The sequence below is a fragment of the Chamaea fasciata genome, unplaced genomic scaffold (assembly GCF_029207755.1).
Source record: "Chamaea fasciata isolate MVZ Bird 193981 ecotype frontalis unplaced genomic scaffold, bChaFas1.0.hap1 SCAF_9, whole genome shotgun sequence".
Lineage (NCBI taxonomy): Eukaryota > Metazoa > Chordata > Aves > Passeriformes > Sylviidae > Chamaea > Chamaea fasciata.
In genome coordinates this window covers 5,341,118-5,355,646 of record NW_027094094.1, presented here as the reverse complement: position 1 = coordinate 5,355,646, position 14,529 = coordinate 5,341,118, and the positions used below count along the sequence as shown (strand labels likewise).

The 14,529-nt window shown below is 40.5% G+C and overlaps 1 protein-coding gene across 2 annotated transcripts in view; it reads left to right on the top strand.

The window, feature by feature from the left end:
* The window catches only part of INPP5F (inositol polyphosphate-5-phosphatase F), a 38,339-nt gene that overhangs the window by 7,133 nt on the left and 16,677 nt on the right, over positions 1-14,529 (top strand). For both annotated transcript variants that reach the window (XM_066190820.1, XM_066190821.1), the window contains exons 2-6: positions 5,869-5,949; positions 12,416-12,552; positions 13,236-13,364; positions 13,945-14,112; positions 14,428-14,484. In XM_066190820.1, the coding sequence (XP_066046917.1) occupies positions 5,869-5,949; positions 12,416-12,552; positions 13,236-13,364; positions 13,945-14,112; positions 14,428-14,484 (572 nt within the window). The remainder of the gene's footprint in view (positions 1-5,868; positions 5,950-12,415; positions 12,553-13,235; positions 13,365-13,944; positions 14,113-14,427; positions 14,485-14,529) is intronic.

Sequence of the window (14,529 nt, the reverse complement as noted above, 5' to 3'; positions counted from 1 at the left end):
GGTGTGGCATTGGACAGAGAAGTTTGGAGGCCGGTGATGCACAGGGTCAGACTGTGTTTGGAGCAAACACTGGTAACAGCAGTTTGTTTCCACTTCTAGGACAGGCCTTCCTTGTGCAGCTCCATGTAGCGTTGGACACTCTCCAGACAACTGAACATTTTCCGTATGTTTTCCAGTTTCCCAAGCAATGCCTGGTGACTCAAGGGATTTTGCTGACTGCACCAGAATACAAAGGAGTATTTCTTTATCAAGATGAGTAGCAGGGATTCATTTTTGTTAGGTGCTTTCTCTGGGACTTGCATCCTGCTTTGGCAGCAGCAATGCAAATGTCGTGTACAAATGCTCCCGTCCCCAGTGCTTTAAATCTGTCACTGAATTGTGTTTGACCTGTTTGTGTTCATCTCTTTTAATGCTGAGATATTGAAGGGAAGTGTCCCAATAAAGCAGGTGAGCGGCTGAAGGGATAACTTGTTCGAAGTTTGGAGGAGAACATTCAAGTAAATAAAGTTAACACTTCACAACAATTAAGAGCTTGTAATACTGAATGTCTTAATGCTCCATCTCTCTGCAAGTAGCTTAAATACAGTTTTAAAAATCTCTGTTGAAAGGAAAACTCAAGTAGCCTAAGTTTTATTTGCATAAGTAGTACTTTATTTCCTCCAAGAGAAAGAAGTTCAACTTTACATTTTTAAGTCTTCCCAGTTAATTTGTAATCTCTTAATCCTGGCTAAAATTCGAGGACACTATTCAAAGATGAACTGAAGCTTGGAAGCAGACTTTCTTTTGAAAAGGCACAGGAGGTCATAAAGGTCAAATAATGCTAATAATAAAGTCTTGCAGTTGTTTTTGATCTAAAGCAGACACAATTTAAAGAAAAAAAAAAAACCAACCCTGAAATCTATTTTAAAATGGTATTGAAGCTTCTTCCTGAAAATTAACACTTCTGGTGTTAAAATTTACATTAGCAGAGCTGTGTGATTTATTTTGGCTATACATAGTCAAATGACATGAGTCATTCTGCTTTTATTTTTTCTATATAAATATCTATGGCTTGTGTTGAATGGTGAAAATGATGAAGAATTAGTGCTCTGCCAGACTCCAGGAAGACGTTTTGAGAACTGACACATTCATGTCCATGCTTATACACTTAGCTGTAACCTGAAGGAAATTCAGTGACGATGTGCATGTTTTGTATTGGGTACACTGTCAGGAAATACTTTCTAGCTGAGGTTCATTTCCAAATGCCAGCAAGGAGGGAGATAAGAGAGGTGTGTGTGTATATGCCCTCTGAACTACAGCGAGATTGGAAGAGAAATAATTACAGCTTCTCAATGGACTGAACCAGGCAGCGGCTCAGTAGTATGGGCTGGATTCAAATGATAACAAATTAAGTCTTCTTTTTCTTGCTGCCTTCTCCAGAGGAAGCTGCCAGCCTGCCTCTCCAGACTTGCCTCCAGCCATTCTGTGTTGAGCAAGTGGTTTGTTTTCTTATCAGAACTTGTGCCTGACCTTGGAACAACTGAGCTGCTGGTAGGCAGCAGAAAGAGCCAGAAAGCAGTTTTGGGTTTTGATGCTCTTCCAAGTTGCCTTTGTATCACCTTTATCAGGGTTATGTTTGTGTAAACACAAAGAATTAAAGAGACTTTATCTGCTGTTGCACGGCTCTGCATCGCTGCTGGTGAGCTCTGAGGGTGGTGGTGGAAGTCAATCACATCAAAGCTGGTTTTGTGTTCTGAATTTGGGACACGAGTTCTGTTGTGGTGCAGCTGAATGCTGATACAATCACTGTGAATGGTAAATGCAGTGCAGTGGGTATTAATCTCTGACAGGAATCAGCAAAAAAACCCCAACATTTGTTTCAGTAGCTTGAAGTTATTTAGTAGGATGAGGGAAGGAATGAGCAATTTTGTACTTCAGGATGGAAACTTGGTGAGCAAGTGTATACATCAGAGTGTTAAGGCCTGTCAAACACTGGCAGTTCTCTCAAATTTAAACACATTGAGGACAGCAGAGAATTCCTCAGGTCGGGGAAGATCTTCCATGGGACTCATCTCACTGCTCACAGTGATTCTTCCTGGACACAGCTTCTAGCTTTCTGCAGTGACTGAGCAGACACTGCTCTTTTATCATCAGCACAATGCTGTCAGAAGTTTGTTTCAAATATTTCAATGTCATTGCCTTGTAGTTTAGAGTTGATTAATCTTTATTCCTGGCTCTGTGAGGTTCAAAGGAGGACTAGTGTGACATTTATAGGAAGTTAAGGTTGTGTGGGGAAACGAGAGTAACTATTGATAAATGGGATTTCATGTTATATCTCAAAACGTTGTTTTGTCTGTAAGGGAAGTTCAGAGTTTGCTTTGACAGAGCCTTGTGGTGGTTAATTCTCACTGATAGGCATTTCTTTAAAAAAGAATCAAGTTTGTCACGAGTTCTTTCAGCTTTCTGGAGTCAGAAATGTGGCCAGGTCTCATATATGCTACCTGAAAACTTTCAACTGAGGATTTTCGGTTTTGTTTTGTATGGTTATTTTCTTTTTATGACTTCCAAAGGACGTGGATACCTTCTGTAGCACATAGCACTGTCACTACCATCTTCGGCTGCCTCTTAAATTCCGTTAAATGTAATACAGTTAAATACTTACATCCTGCAGGCTTGCAGTTAACATTCTTGATCTCTGAATCTTTGCTTATGTAATGATTTTAAATATAGAGTGGCTATATTTTTCAAAGATGCAAGATAGTGACTGGAGATTGCTGCTGCCAGTTTTACCAAATGGCAGCAAGGGAACAGTCTGGATCAAATTTTAGTGTCAGACAAAAGCTTCTTCCAATACAGAGTAAATAGGAGTGCATGAAAGCTCATCTTTGGGGATGGGTGTGGAAATTGTATTTAAACCTTTATTTTGTTTGGTTCATACATCTCTTATTTCCAGGGTGTACTCACCAGGAGCAAGAGGTTCATATTGGTGTTTACTGTAGTGACATTATTCAGCGTAATTGGGTGTTGGCTCTGAGCTGAGATGCGGCTGTCACACAGGAAACTAAATTCTAACCAATAACAAAGTTCTAATCAGGTTGGAACCAGATATGTTTTATTTAGTTGAAAAAACTGGCTTGCTTCTGTGCTGTCACACATGCTTTCCTATAGAAAATTCTCTAGAAATAGTGTAGGAAGAACGAATTTTGTGGTGCTGTCACCAAAAAGAAATCAGTGTGATTCCACAATTGGTGTTTTTTCACAGTCTACAAGCATTTCTCCTGTAAGGCTTCTTTACATCTAGGTTTTCTTGGATGCTGAAAAAAACATGGTAATCCCCTTATATATTGCTAAATATATATATTTTTTTCCCCTATACCCTGCCTTCCCCATGGAAAATTTTCTTCAAGCAGTCAGCCTTTACCATTAGTAGCTTGATAATCACACTTACTTCAGAGCCACTGCTGCCCAGCTGGTGGATCCGTGTTTGCTGCCTTTAAACTCGGGAAGTGGAATATGCATTTGGTTCCAAATACATTCTCTTCTTTTCCAAAGCTTGCCTGTACTTAAAGTTTAGAGCCATTTCTCATTGTGCCTCTGCTGCTGGGGTAGTAGGATTCCTGTAGAATTCCTGTCAGAGGAACAGAGTAATGGAACATCTGTGTAAAATCCACTTGTCTCTGCAGTCCCCAACACCAGTTTTCTTACGTCCTTTTACAGGCAGGTCTAAAATGTTGTTTCCTTCTCCATCTAATTAAAACAAAATCTTGTTTCTTCACTCTTTAATCTCTTGTAAACTCCTAGAGGAACGCTCTGGATAGCAAGTGAGATTTTCTTGCTAATATCTTGTCACAGCAGGAAATCAGAGTTTTAGAAAGACATCTAGGATGTCTTCTAGATTACTGGGCTTATGGTAGTCATGGTAAACCTTCACTGATTTGGTTCTTTAAATTCCTCCTGTGCCTGGCTTTGTTTGCTGCTTGATATCTCTGGCTGGTTTTTAGTTGTCACGGTGGAAATATGAATTTAAAGCTAATTACAAGGATAGCAAGAAGTAGATGAAGTGTGAGACAGTGCAGCTCTAGAAGAATCCCAGGGTGAAGACAAAACTGGGATTGTGTGGGTGAACTGGGTGAGAGGGTGGAAGGTTTGGGAGTGAGCAGGGCTGCCTGCACTCCCCTTTGCTGGTGGTGCAGATTTCCCACTCAGCACAGAGATACCCCTGTGTGTTATTTGGAGTGAAACCGAGCTCAGGCTGTTCCAGAATGTGTTTTGTACGAGCACAAACCTGTCAGGAGGATACAAGATGTGTTCAGGAGCTTCAGCAGGGATTGAGGGCACATCAAACCCTTCAGTCTCTCGTAGCCACTGTCACTGATTTCCTGATGCTCAGCTGTGTCAGTCTCCTCAAGAAGTTCATTTTGTTCTGTGTTAGTCTCCTTAGGAATTTCATTTTATTCTGGCATAATTCACACGAGGTTCTGTGCAGCTCAGGTCAGTGTCTGGAGAAAGGAAGAAACAGGAATTTGGTTACACACGTTAATTGCAGCCCTGCATCCTGCTGCAAACCTTGCTTTAAATTCTGCTGCTGTGGGCTTTTGGTTGCTGCTTGTCTGTGTCCAGGCACCTGTCATCCATCCCATTTAATGAGTTCATTCCAGATCTAGCCTGGCTGCAACTGTTCCTATTGCAGCTCATGGAAATGCTTGTATTTAATGAGGAAATTAGCTGAAGCTAGTACTATTAAATGTTGTGCTGGAAGCTGGGAAAGCAGTGTGTGTTCTTGGAATATCAAGGCCTCAAATACAAATGTTTCAAGGAGGATTCAGTGTTCTAGAACAAGAGTGTAAAAAATAAAATCGTGCTTTCAGTTGTTGCCTGCAAACCTCAGATTTATAAGAAGAAATGAAATTATTGTAGATAAAACGTTATGGAGATGATTTGTACTCTTTTGTGAGTTTCCTCTTTCAAATGTTCATCTACTTACACCAATAGATAAGATACTAAATTTGTCTGGATGGTAAAACTGGAGAAACTCTTTTACCTTGGAACAAGCGTGTTTTGGTAAATCATAACAAGCTTGTCCTTCATAGTATAGGAAAAACCTCCTTTTTGAGATTTTTCTCTGCTACACAGATATTTGCTTTTAAGTATTTCTTTTCACTTGAAAGATTTGAAATAGGAATTTCGTTCTTTCTCCCACTCTCGAATCCTTGAACAGGTACTGCACCACGGTTAAAAACTCATTTTCTTCCTACTTTCTCTTCTACTTCCTATGTGGTTCACTGGAATTTATTAAGATTAGGAGAACTGGAAACCAACCTAAACCTTAACTGTGTGTGCTTTGATATTCCATGTACTTGTGGAGAGTGTTTTAACAAAAGAGGAAGTGTCTGTGTGTGCATGTTTATAGAAAGAGGATGTGAAAGTAATAGTAATTGGATACAAATGGGAGGGAGCTGGGGTGGAAGGCAACATCTGCCGGCTTTTGAAGCTGTGCTGTTAACTCCGTGACCTCTATTCAGTTTCACTACAGCCATGTAAAATTTTGCTTACCTTAAAAATTCCAGTGGATATGAGAAGAATTAAGCCCCCATTAAATTCAATTGCTGCCTCCTAAAACTACTTTTCCCCCCTTCAACAATCTGGAAAATATCCGTAGTAGGGCTTTATGTTGGTAACTTAGTCTTTTTTTTTTTTTTTTTTTTTTTTTTTTTTTTGTATCTGCTTGGTAGCAAGCAAAAATGGACATGTGCATCATTTTATTATGGCTGGAATTATTGTACACTTTCTACCTTCTAAGCTGGGGAAAGTGGAGAGGGTGACTACCACTGGATTAATTGTCCTGTTTGATTTACTGTTTAAAAACAGGAGCTTTGTTCTTTTTTGCAGCCACTGATCTTCTTTTGGCTTGGAACCCCATTTGTCTGGGCCTGGTAGAGGGAGTCATTGGTAAAGTCCAGCTGCATACAGGTATGTGCTTTGTTCTCTTCTGATGGTTTTTTTCTTTGCTTACTGCTGCTGCTCTATGATATTACAAATAAAACTGAATAGCTCAATGGATCAATCTGGTATTCTTTGCTGTGGAGGAGCACTCCCCAAATGGACTTGTCAAGGTAAGTTTATGTTAGAGCTGCACATGCACATCCACTCTGCTCTCCAGTGATGTGTGTGTTCTGATTTGGCACTGTCTCGTGAAAATAGACAACTGCATTCACAAATAGTAGAAATTGTATTTGGAGTTTTATTTGAATCTCTTGTTGTGTGAGATTTATAAAATTCTTAAACCTTTTGGAATAATCCTTTCAAGGAGATTCCTGTTGTTCTCCTGTGGTACAGTGCAAAAACTAACAAAGGAAGCTTTCACAGATGTATAAGGCTTGAATTCTCAATGCTGTGTGAAAACCTGAAGAATAATTGCTGCCTTGGTAGAGGAATAGTTGAAAGGAAAAGGAACACTTAAACTTGTTTGCAGTTAAATGACAGCTATAAAATTCAAACAGGTGTAGAATTCATTGTTATTTTAATGATAAGCTTGTCTCTAACTGATAGTAGTAATGTTTTCCTGTAAAATAAACTCATTACTCCTTTTGCTTTATCAGCTGGAAATCCCTGTAGCCATAATAAGTATTTATTTTGATATATACCAGCTTTGTCCAGGAAGATACCTCTGCCAGTAGAGCTCTGGCTGTCTGTTTACTGGCAGGTAGGGAAGGTAGCCATAAACCCTTGCTGTGTGCTATTCTTTTTGAATCAGCCTGCATTTAAAGTAGTGCCTGGCAATATGATCAATACAGGTAAAGTTTCAAGTGTGTTCCAGGAGGGCAGGATGGATTAAGTGCTGAAATGGATCAGATGTTTGTGATCCTTTGAACAGAAACAGATTGCTCAGGGTGGCAATAATGGGGTGGAGAACAGGGGCTGGGACACCCTGGCGTGCATGTTGGGCAGATAAGTCCTAGGAATTATTGTGGCTCCATAGGTCCTGTGACCCCTGGTCCTGTTTCTGGGAGTAATAGTTCAGAGTTCAACTCTCCATGAAGTTCATCATCATGTCCTCCTTCTAGTTCCTCACTTCATCTTCTTTGACTTCAGCTGGTAATTTGTCTGTGCTCCTTCTCCGGATTTATTCAGCCATCCTTTTTCAGATCTGGTGATTTGGAGCGGTTCAGACTCTGCCATCTCACTTTCTCTTCTCTCCGTCCAGGTTGTCTGTGCTGGTCAGCATGTGCTGTCCGTGAGGGATGATGGCTAAACTCCAGTAATGACATTTTTCTGCTGTGGGAAAATGCTCAGTGACTGGTTTTGACACATGTTTTTTGTGTTTGTGTGGGGTGTGGCGTTTTGTTTTAAAACCAGGTCCTTGGGTACACAAAAGCCTTCCCCCCTTCTCTCTGGGGAGTTTAGTTATAAAAGCCTTTGAAAGGGGAGGCCTCAGATGCTTTCTGGAAGGTTTTTTAGTATATTGTGTCAACTGAAGATCTTTGCGTGTGTGTTTATTGTGAGCTGCTTCCTCTGCTTATGAAATCCGAGTTGAAACTTTCCCCAGAGTGTGACACTTCAGCAGGTGTCAGCTTGCTGTTGTCAGGTAAATGAAGATTATCAGGTAATAAGCCTGATATCTCTTCTTTCCATGTGTCCTATAGAGCTCCTGAATCAATTAAGCTCATCCAGGCATTCGATTCAGTTGCTGCTTAGGTCAGTGGAAGTGTTTCCTTTTGTCTCTGCCTTGTTCAGATGACACCATCACAAACTCTCCATCTTTTCTTTTTGTTGTAGATATTCTGGTATTTAGTGATCCGCCTGTCCTATAAATGGTGTTTTGTTTTCTACTATTAAATGTCTGCAGAAAGAAAGCCTCCAGCTGTTTATCCTTACTTTCCTCTTGAGAACTCCTTGAATTTGGTGCCATTTCCTGATGAGTGTCATCCATCAGGCTGCAGTCACAACGAGAGGGCTGACTGAGGTGTCTTACATAGGTCTCTTCAAACCTGCTATTTTCAATGAACTCCGACATGATCCTATTCAAGCGTAGCCTGATGTTATCCTCAGGCTGAATCATCTAGCAAGTCTGTAACAGTAACCTGTCTTCATTACTTATTCTTGTATCAATCTTTGTCACCTGGAAACTTTATCAGCAGAAGTTGTATAAATATTTAACATTGCCAGACCGTTCTGTCCAGGCTCAGTAGGAGGACTGTGCTGCAGGAGCTGGGTGAAATGCCTGACCTGCAGCAGGAAGACTTGCTGCTCTGATTTCTTCTCCTCTGCCCCCGGGGTATGTGGATCAGAAAACTGAATTTGAAGCTTATTTGGTGAATTTGTCCTGCTCAGAGCCTTGTTAGCAGCTATTGTTGAGAAGAGGTTTTAAAAATCCTTAGCACACGCAAGTGCCGGACATTTTAAATGCCTTTTTAAGTATCAGAGTTGCTACCAGTGAGCTCCAGAGCTGTCACAAAACCTGTATGCACTTGAATGCCTTGGACATAAATCTTCCCTCATATGTTCTTGAAAGATTTGCTTATTGCAAGAATGCTGGAATTGTCTAAGATGACCTTGAAATGTCCTGTAATCAGTCATGGGCTGTCTGTGATTTAGCATTGGAATACCCTTGCCAATGAGCTGTGACTAGGGATGGGTTTTAATTTACTCTTAATCTTGCTGGTTTTATTGCTTGCCTCATGCAGGAGAATTTGTGGGAAAGCTGCTGTGACAGGGAAGCTGTCTCATAGAAACCAGCTAGCCAATATTATATGGTTTATTTTTGAATTCTTCAAGGAATTTTTGATATGAGAGGGCCAGTTGTACCTCTGAACATAACAGTGCACTCACATTTGAGATTCAAATCTGTTTAAAGCAGTATTTTGTTCTTCCCCAAAGTGAATTTTCTTAAACATTCAGATGCTTTATTTTTGTGTGTGTGTGAGGAACTCAAACCCAAACAATGAAACATTGTTGACTATCAGAATGTAAGAATATAATTGCTTCCCATTTTCTGGCCCATCCCAAAACAACTTGTAAGAAAATGCAGAGTAGCAATGGGAATAAAAGGAAAAGGGTTTTAGGATGTGTTGTGGAGACGTTACTGTGACAGATCATTGCACATTTTCTTGGTAAGATGCACAATTAAAACTGTCTTTGCATAATCTTCCCATGTAGAGGCAACACACCTCTTACATAAAGCATCTCCTTTATAGAATTGAATTTTGTTGTCCAGTACATCTGACTGTAACCAAAGCTGGATTTCTTAACCAGTTCCAGCAGCTGCCATTTAACACAATCATTTCTGCCGCAGGTTCTTCTGTTCCTCGGTCAAAGCACACCCCTGAACTTGGATTTATTTGCAATGTTCTTCCAGTGCTGATGAATTAAGACCCAGGTTAAATGCTGCTGGCAAGAGTTCAGACTCTGTAAACAGGAGGGAAATGGGAGTTCTTCCTTCCTTATCCCCAGCTTTTTTTTGTTAGCATGCCTCTGAATCTTGATAGAAACCACAGGCTGCTCAGCATCTGAAATCTCCTCATTGAGATATAACTGAATTTCATACAGTCAACAAGCCAAAGTATTCTTTTTGCATGCAGCCAATTGTTCAAGTAACAAAAAAGTATGCAATTGGTAACGTAGAATTTCTTGGCTAAAATCAAAATCCTTGCAGCATTTGCAGTAAACTCATGTGTAGTTCATGAAAAGTTACTGCAAAAGCATTTGGGGGAAAGTGAATGCTAGATTGTTGGGGAAGTGTTAGAGGAAAACAGCAGTGTTGTGCTGGCAGTGTTGAGACAACAGAGGAGTAAATTTCCATTTTAGTGAGGAATGAGAGGTAATAGCCTCCTTTGGATGCAATACTTCAAACTAGTTGTTGCCATCTGCTCTGCCACAGTTCATGAAACTCTAAAAATGAACATTATATCCTGAGAGATGACTTGGAACGTGCACTTCTCTGGAGTGGCACAGAGCTGTCCTGCTCTGCAGTGCACACCATACCTCACACTCTGAGCAGGCAATAACTAATCTGTGGAACTGCTTTTTTCCTTCTGACTGCAGAAGCACATTCTCCATATTTAGGGATTCAGTTATTTAGATATTGCTGCCTATTATAATATACTGCTTTCATGGCTATTGTTGAAGCTTTTACTTCAGGGCATGCTTTATCTGCATAATTGCTTCCTGACTGTTTGCTTTTGATCTGCTGGGGAATTCCTGTTTTCTTTCAATGTTCTGTGGCTCTGGCTATAATACAAAGAGTTTTGCAATCTACACCAAGATGACATTTCAGTGCATTTTGAAAAATGACAAAAGGATACTCAACTCACTTGTCTGTATTAAGTTCTTGTTTGCAGCTACCAGGGTTTGTTAATATAGGTCGGGGGAAGACTGGGCAGAGATTTTTCCTTTTTCAGTTTTTAAATATGGCATATTTGCTCAGACATGTCTTTACCTGATACTAATCTCCAGTAGAACCCTCCTGATTAATTCACTGGAGCTCTAGGTGTTTGCCTTTCTTACAAGAGTGTCTGTTTTGTTTGTTGCCATAATACACTGGTGATCCAGGAGTAAATTGCGTGGCCATCCTTCTGCAGGTGGGAATAGATGAGATTATAGGAGTGGCCCGCAGGAATATCTGCCTGGATGCCCTGTTGTAAGAGCTTGGATTGCCCTGGCTTTTCAGAGACTGCTGGGTTTGCCTATTAGAAACCAACACAGAAAGGGCAGACCTTTTCAGATGAACTGGTAGGCATCTTTGTGTTGCATTTCAATTTCTCCTTTGCAAAAGGATTTTTTTTAACCTGTTCATTGGTCTTCTCGCTGTTGTGCAGGATCTGTTGTTTTCCTTTTCCCCATGGCTGCTGTTTGGGATGCTGGGGGCAAAGGAATCTGCTCTCCAGGGCCTGTTCCCTCCACCTGCACAGAAGAGCTGCTCCAGCACCTGCTGGTCAGTGAGGATCACTAAGTGGTTTTTGCTGTCACTCTCCTATCCTGATTTGGTATCCTTGGAGCAGTTTTAGGAGATTTGTTGCTTGTGTGACAGCTTGGAGTAACCTGCTCCAGCCCCAGGGTGACACCCTGAGATCCCTCCTGCCCTGAGGTGTGTCTGATCCTGCAGAGATCAGGATTCTGCTGCAGTGTTCAGGATTGTCTTTACAGGATCATGAATATGAAAGAAGTGGTGCGTGGCTTCATTCCCCTTCCCCTCCTGCCTCTCTGCCTTTCACAGCAGGTCTGCGGTTATGAGAATCTAAAATTTTTAAAGGCTTCTTAATACCCAGCATAAATATATCTCTTCTTTAAAGGCAGTAATGCAGGATCAAAGGGGGGAGTGGAGTGTCACAGTTGTCTGCTGGCAATGACTATTCCTGTTCTTTAGACAAAAGAAATGCTGGGGTTTTCTATGTTTTCCTTAAGCATTCAGAGGATAAAATACTGTTTGGAAATTACTGAGCAAGGAGAACAGAGTTTGTGTTTGCCATAGAGCTGCTAACTAGGCTTTTCAAAGGCTGTGTATGGTATTCAGAGGCATAATACATGACACATTCTGCCATCACAAGTGTGGGAGAATATTTAAGTCTATCACAGCAGGCTTTTTATGTCTTTATATCACCTTTTCAGCTGAACTCAGTTGGCTGCTTCTCAGCTGGGAGAAGTAGTGAGTGTGTATGTTTGTCTCCAGGACTTTCTCTGCCTTTTCTGTCTGCCTTAACAGAATTTTTGCTTTTGACTCCTAAAAGCCCAGCAAACAAAACTCCTGCGCTAGCCAAGGGATTGAAATCTGGGAATGTCCAGGCACTCCTCAGCAGTCAGTGGGAATGTCTGCTCTGTTTCTCTGTCTCATCAAACTGGGGGTGCTGTAACTGCAAGTGCTGTAGGCTGGATGTGTGCATGGAATGCACCTGTCACCAATATCTTCATTAATTTTTATCTCACGAATTTCTCCACCACTTTATGCTCTCCAAGAACGATGCCACGAGCCTTTAGACACGTGTGAACTGCTTTGTGGTGCAGTCCATGTTGGCTCATCAGATTTCTTCACGCATGAATCTTGTAATCAGGTGTTACCTGTGTCTGTCTTGTTTGCGGTTTGATGCATGACAGGAGGTACAAAGGGAAATTCTGAACTTGCTGTCTGAGCTCCAGCTGTTCTCAAATAGTGCCAATGTGCATCATCCTAGAGATTGTTAATTGCTGTAGGTGAAGCAGGGGTAACTTTAATGTGAGTTTGTGAAACAGTTAATCTCTTTATTATATTAGAGACTGAATAAATATTTTAAGGTTTTTTTTTTTTCCTTAGTTTTATTTTATTGCAATGCATAATAACAAAACACAACAATAACGAATCATCATTCACTGGATTCTTCCAGTCAAATGGTTTCTGGCACACTAATCAAAATAAATTCCTGACAGGACAAATGAAAGCATCTACTAATCCCTTTTTTTCCCCCAGATTTACCATGGTGGCTGCTTTTAATTCGTCAGAAAGCATTGATTGGCAAACTTCCAGGAGATCACGAGGTTTGCAAAATAACAAAGATTGCAGTGATTCCACTTTCTGAGACAGAACCTCAGGATCTGGAACTGGAGGTATGGCCATCCTCAAGCAACTCTGCCTGTCCCCCTCCTGCTTCAGTGAAACAAAACTCAGATGCCTCTCATCTCTTTTTCCTGGTTATAAGCAAACATCTTGAATATTTTGTGCTTTTTTAAAATATTGTTTTTTGATAAGAAGTATTTTTTAAACAGAAATCACAGGTTCTGGTGGGGAGGGAAATTGCAAGAAATAATACCTAAATTTCATAAAGATCATTGGGAGTACCACGCAAGAATAAGATTTACTGAACCAGGAGAAAGTATATTTTTTAATGGATCCTCTTGCTTTCATCTCATTTTGGAATCTTAATTCTATAACTTGGCTTGTAGGGAAGTCTTTACATAAAATATTGCAATTTTTTTTTTCCCAGAAGAGAATGGATAAAAGAACAAAGATAAAAATAAACAGTGCTCATTTAATTTGGGTAGAAGCTGGGGTGGGTCTGGGTACTCAAGTCATGTCAAATTGAGGCAGAGATTCTCACAATCACAGGAGAAAATGCCTTTCATAGAAGAGTGAGAATTAGGCTATAGGTGGAAACCTGCAAGTTCCCCCTCTATTTCAGTGTCTCCCCTAGGTCTGTGGACATCAAAATCTTGCTTTTGTAGACTTTGTTTTCTTTGAACTTTTAAAAGAATATTTAAATGTTGGCTTTGATTCAATGTCATTATTTTAGCTTTGTAAAAAGCACCATTTTGGGATAAACAAGCCAGAGAAGATAACGCAGTCCCCAGACGACACAAAATTCCTGCTGAAGACTCTTACTCAAATTAAATCTAACGTGTCTGCTCCAAATAAAAAGAAGGTAAAGTTTTCTACTGTTTCCTTTTTTTTGTTCCAAAATGTTGAGCTTATAATTCAAAGATTTTGATGGATGATGATCAAATGGAATACAAAGACCTGAAAAAAACGGCAGAATGTGGAACTACTGTCTTGATGCCCAGTTTAATTTTTTTAATTATTTAGCTGTGGCTTCTCTGTGATTTTTTTCATTTTGCAATTACATAATTTTGGCAGAATTGCTAATAGTGTTCTTTTTTACCAGGATTAGCTTCTAAACTTCAGAAATTGCTTTGCATAAGTATCTCTTATAATATAGAATTGGACACAAAATTTGGTGCCTGGTTCCTCAGAGGACACCATCCAATCTCATCTAACTGCCTTTAACGCAATAATGGCTTGGATTAGGAAGTCAAAACAATAGTTATTAAAATTAGAATTATGTTCCTGTGGCTGCTGTCTCTTGTGTTCATCTCTGCTGGGAATTTTAAGGTCCTGCTCATCACTGGGAAGGTGTTTGTCCTCCAAGATTAGAGATGGAAAATATGACTGGAGTCTTCTTCACACACAGACAAAGACATGAGAGCCATTTTTTTTTCTCTCAGATTAGAGAAAGCAAAGAGAAAGAGAGACTGGAGAAGAGATTGTTGGAGGAGCTGTTCAAGATGTTCATGGATTCAGACTCCTTCTACTACAGCCTGAGCTATGACCTGACAAATTCTGTGCAGAGGCAGAGCGCGTGTGAGAAAACCAACCTCCCCCTGTGGAGAAAAGTGAGTGGTTTGTGTCTGTTTCTGCCACAGGGGAAGGGAATCCATCTTCTTGGGATCAGCTGTCCAATAATGGTTGTGGTCCAAACCTGGCTGGTCACATTGTACAGCAGCTGAGCACCTTGTCCTGTAACCAGCTCAGGTGCAAGGAGACAAAAGTCTGCAGCAGCATGACCTGACCTGAAGTGTTGTGTTAAAGGCACTGACTTGTCTGTGCAGGTGTAGTGAATAAACTGAGGGACGCTGGTGTTCTTCCCACTGATACTGCCAAACCTAACTTGTAATGCTGCAAAAACTGCCCTTTTGTCTTCTAAACAGGTGGATGACAGGTTCTTTTGGAACAAGCACATGATTGAAGATCTCATCAGCGTTGATGTGAGTCTTATTTCTGACGTGTGTTGTGAGTCTTATTTCTAACGT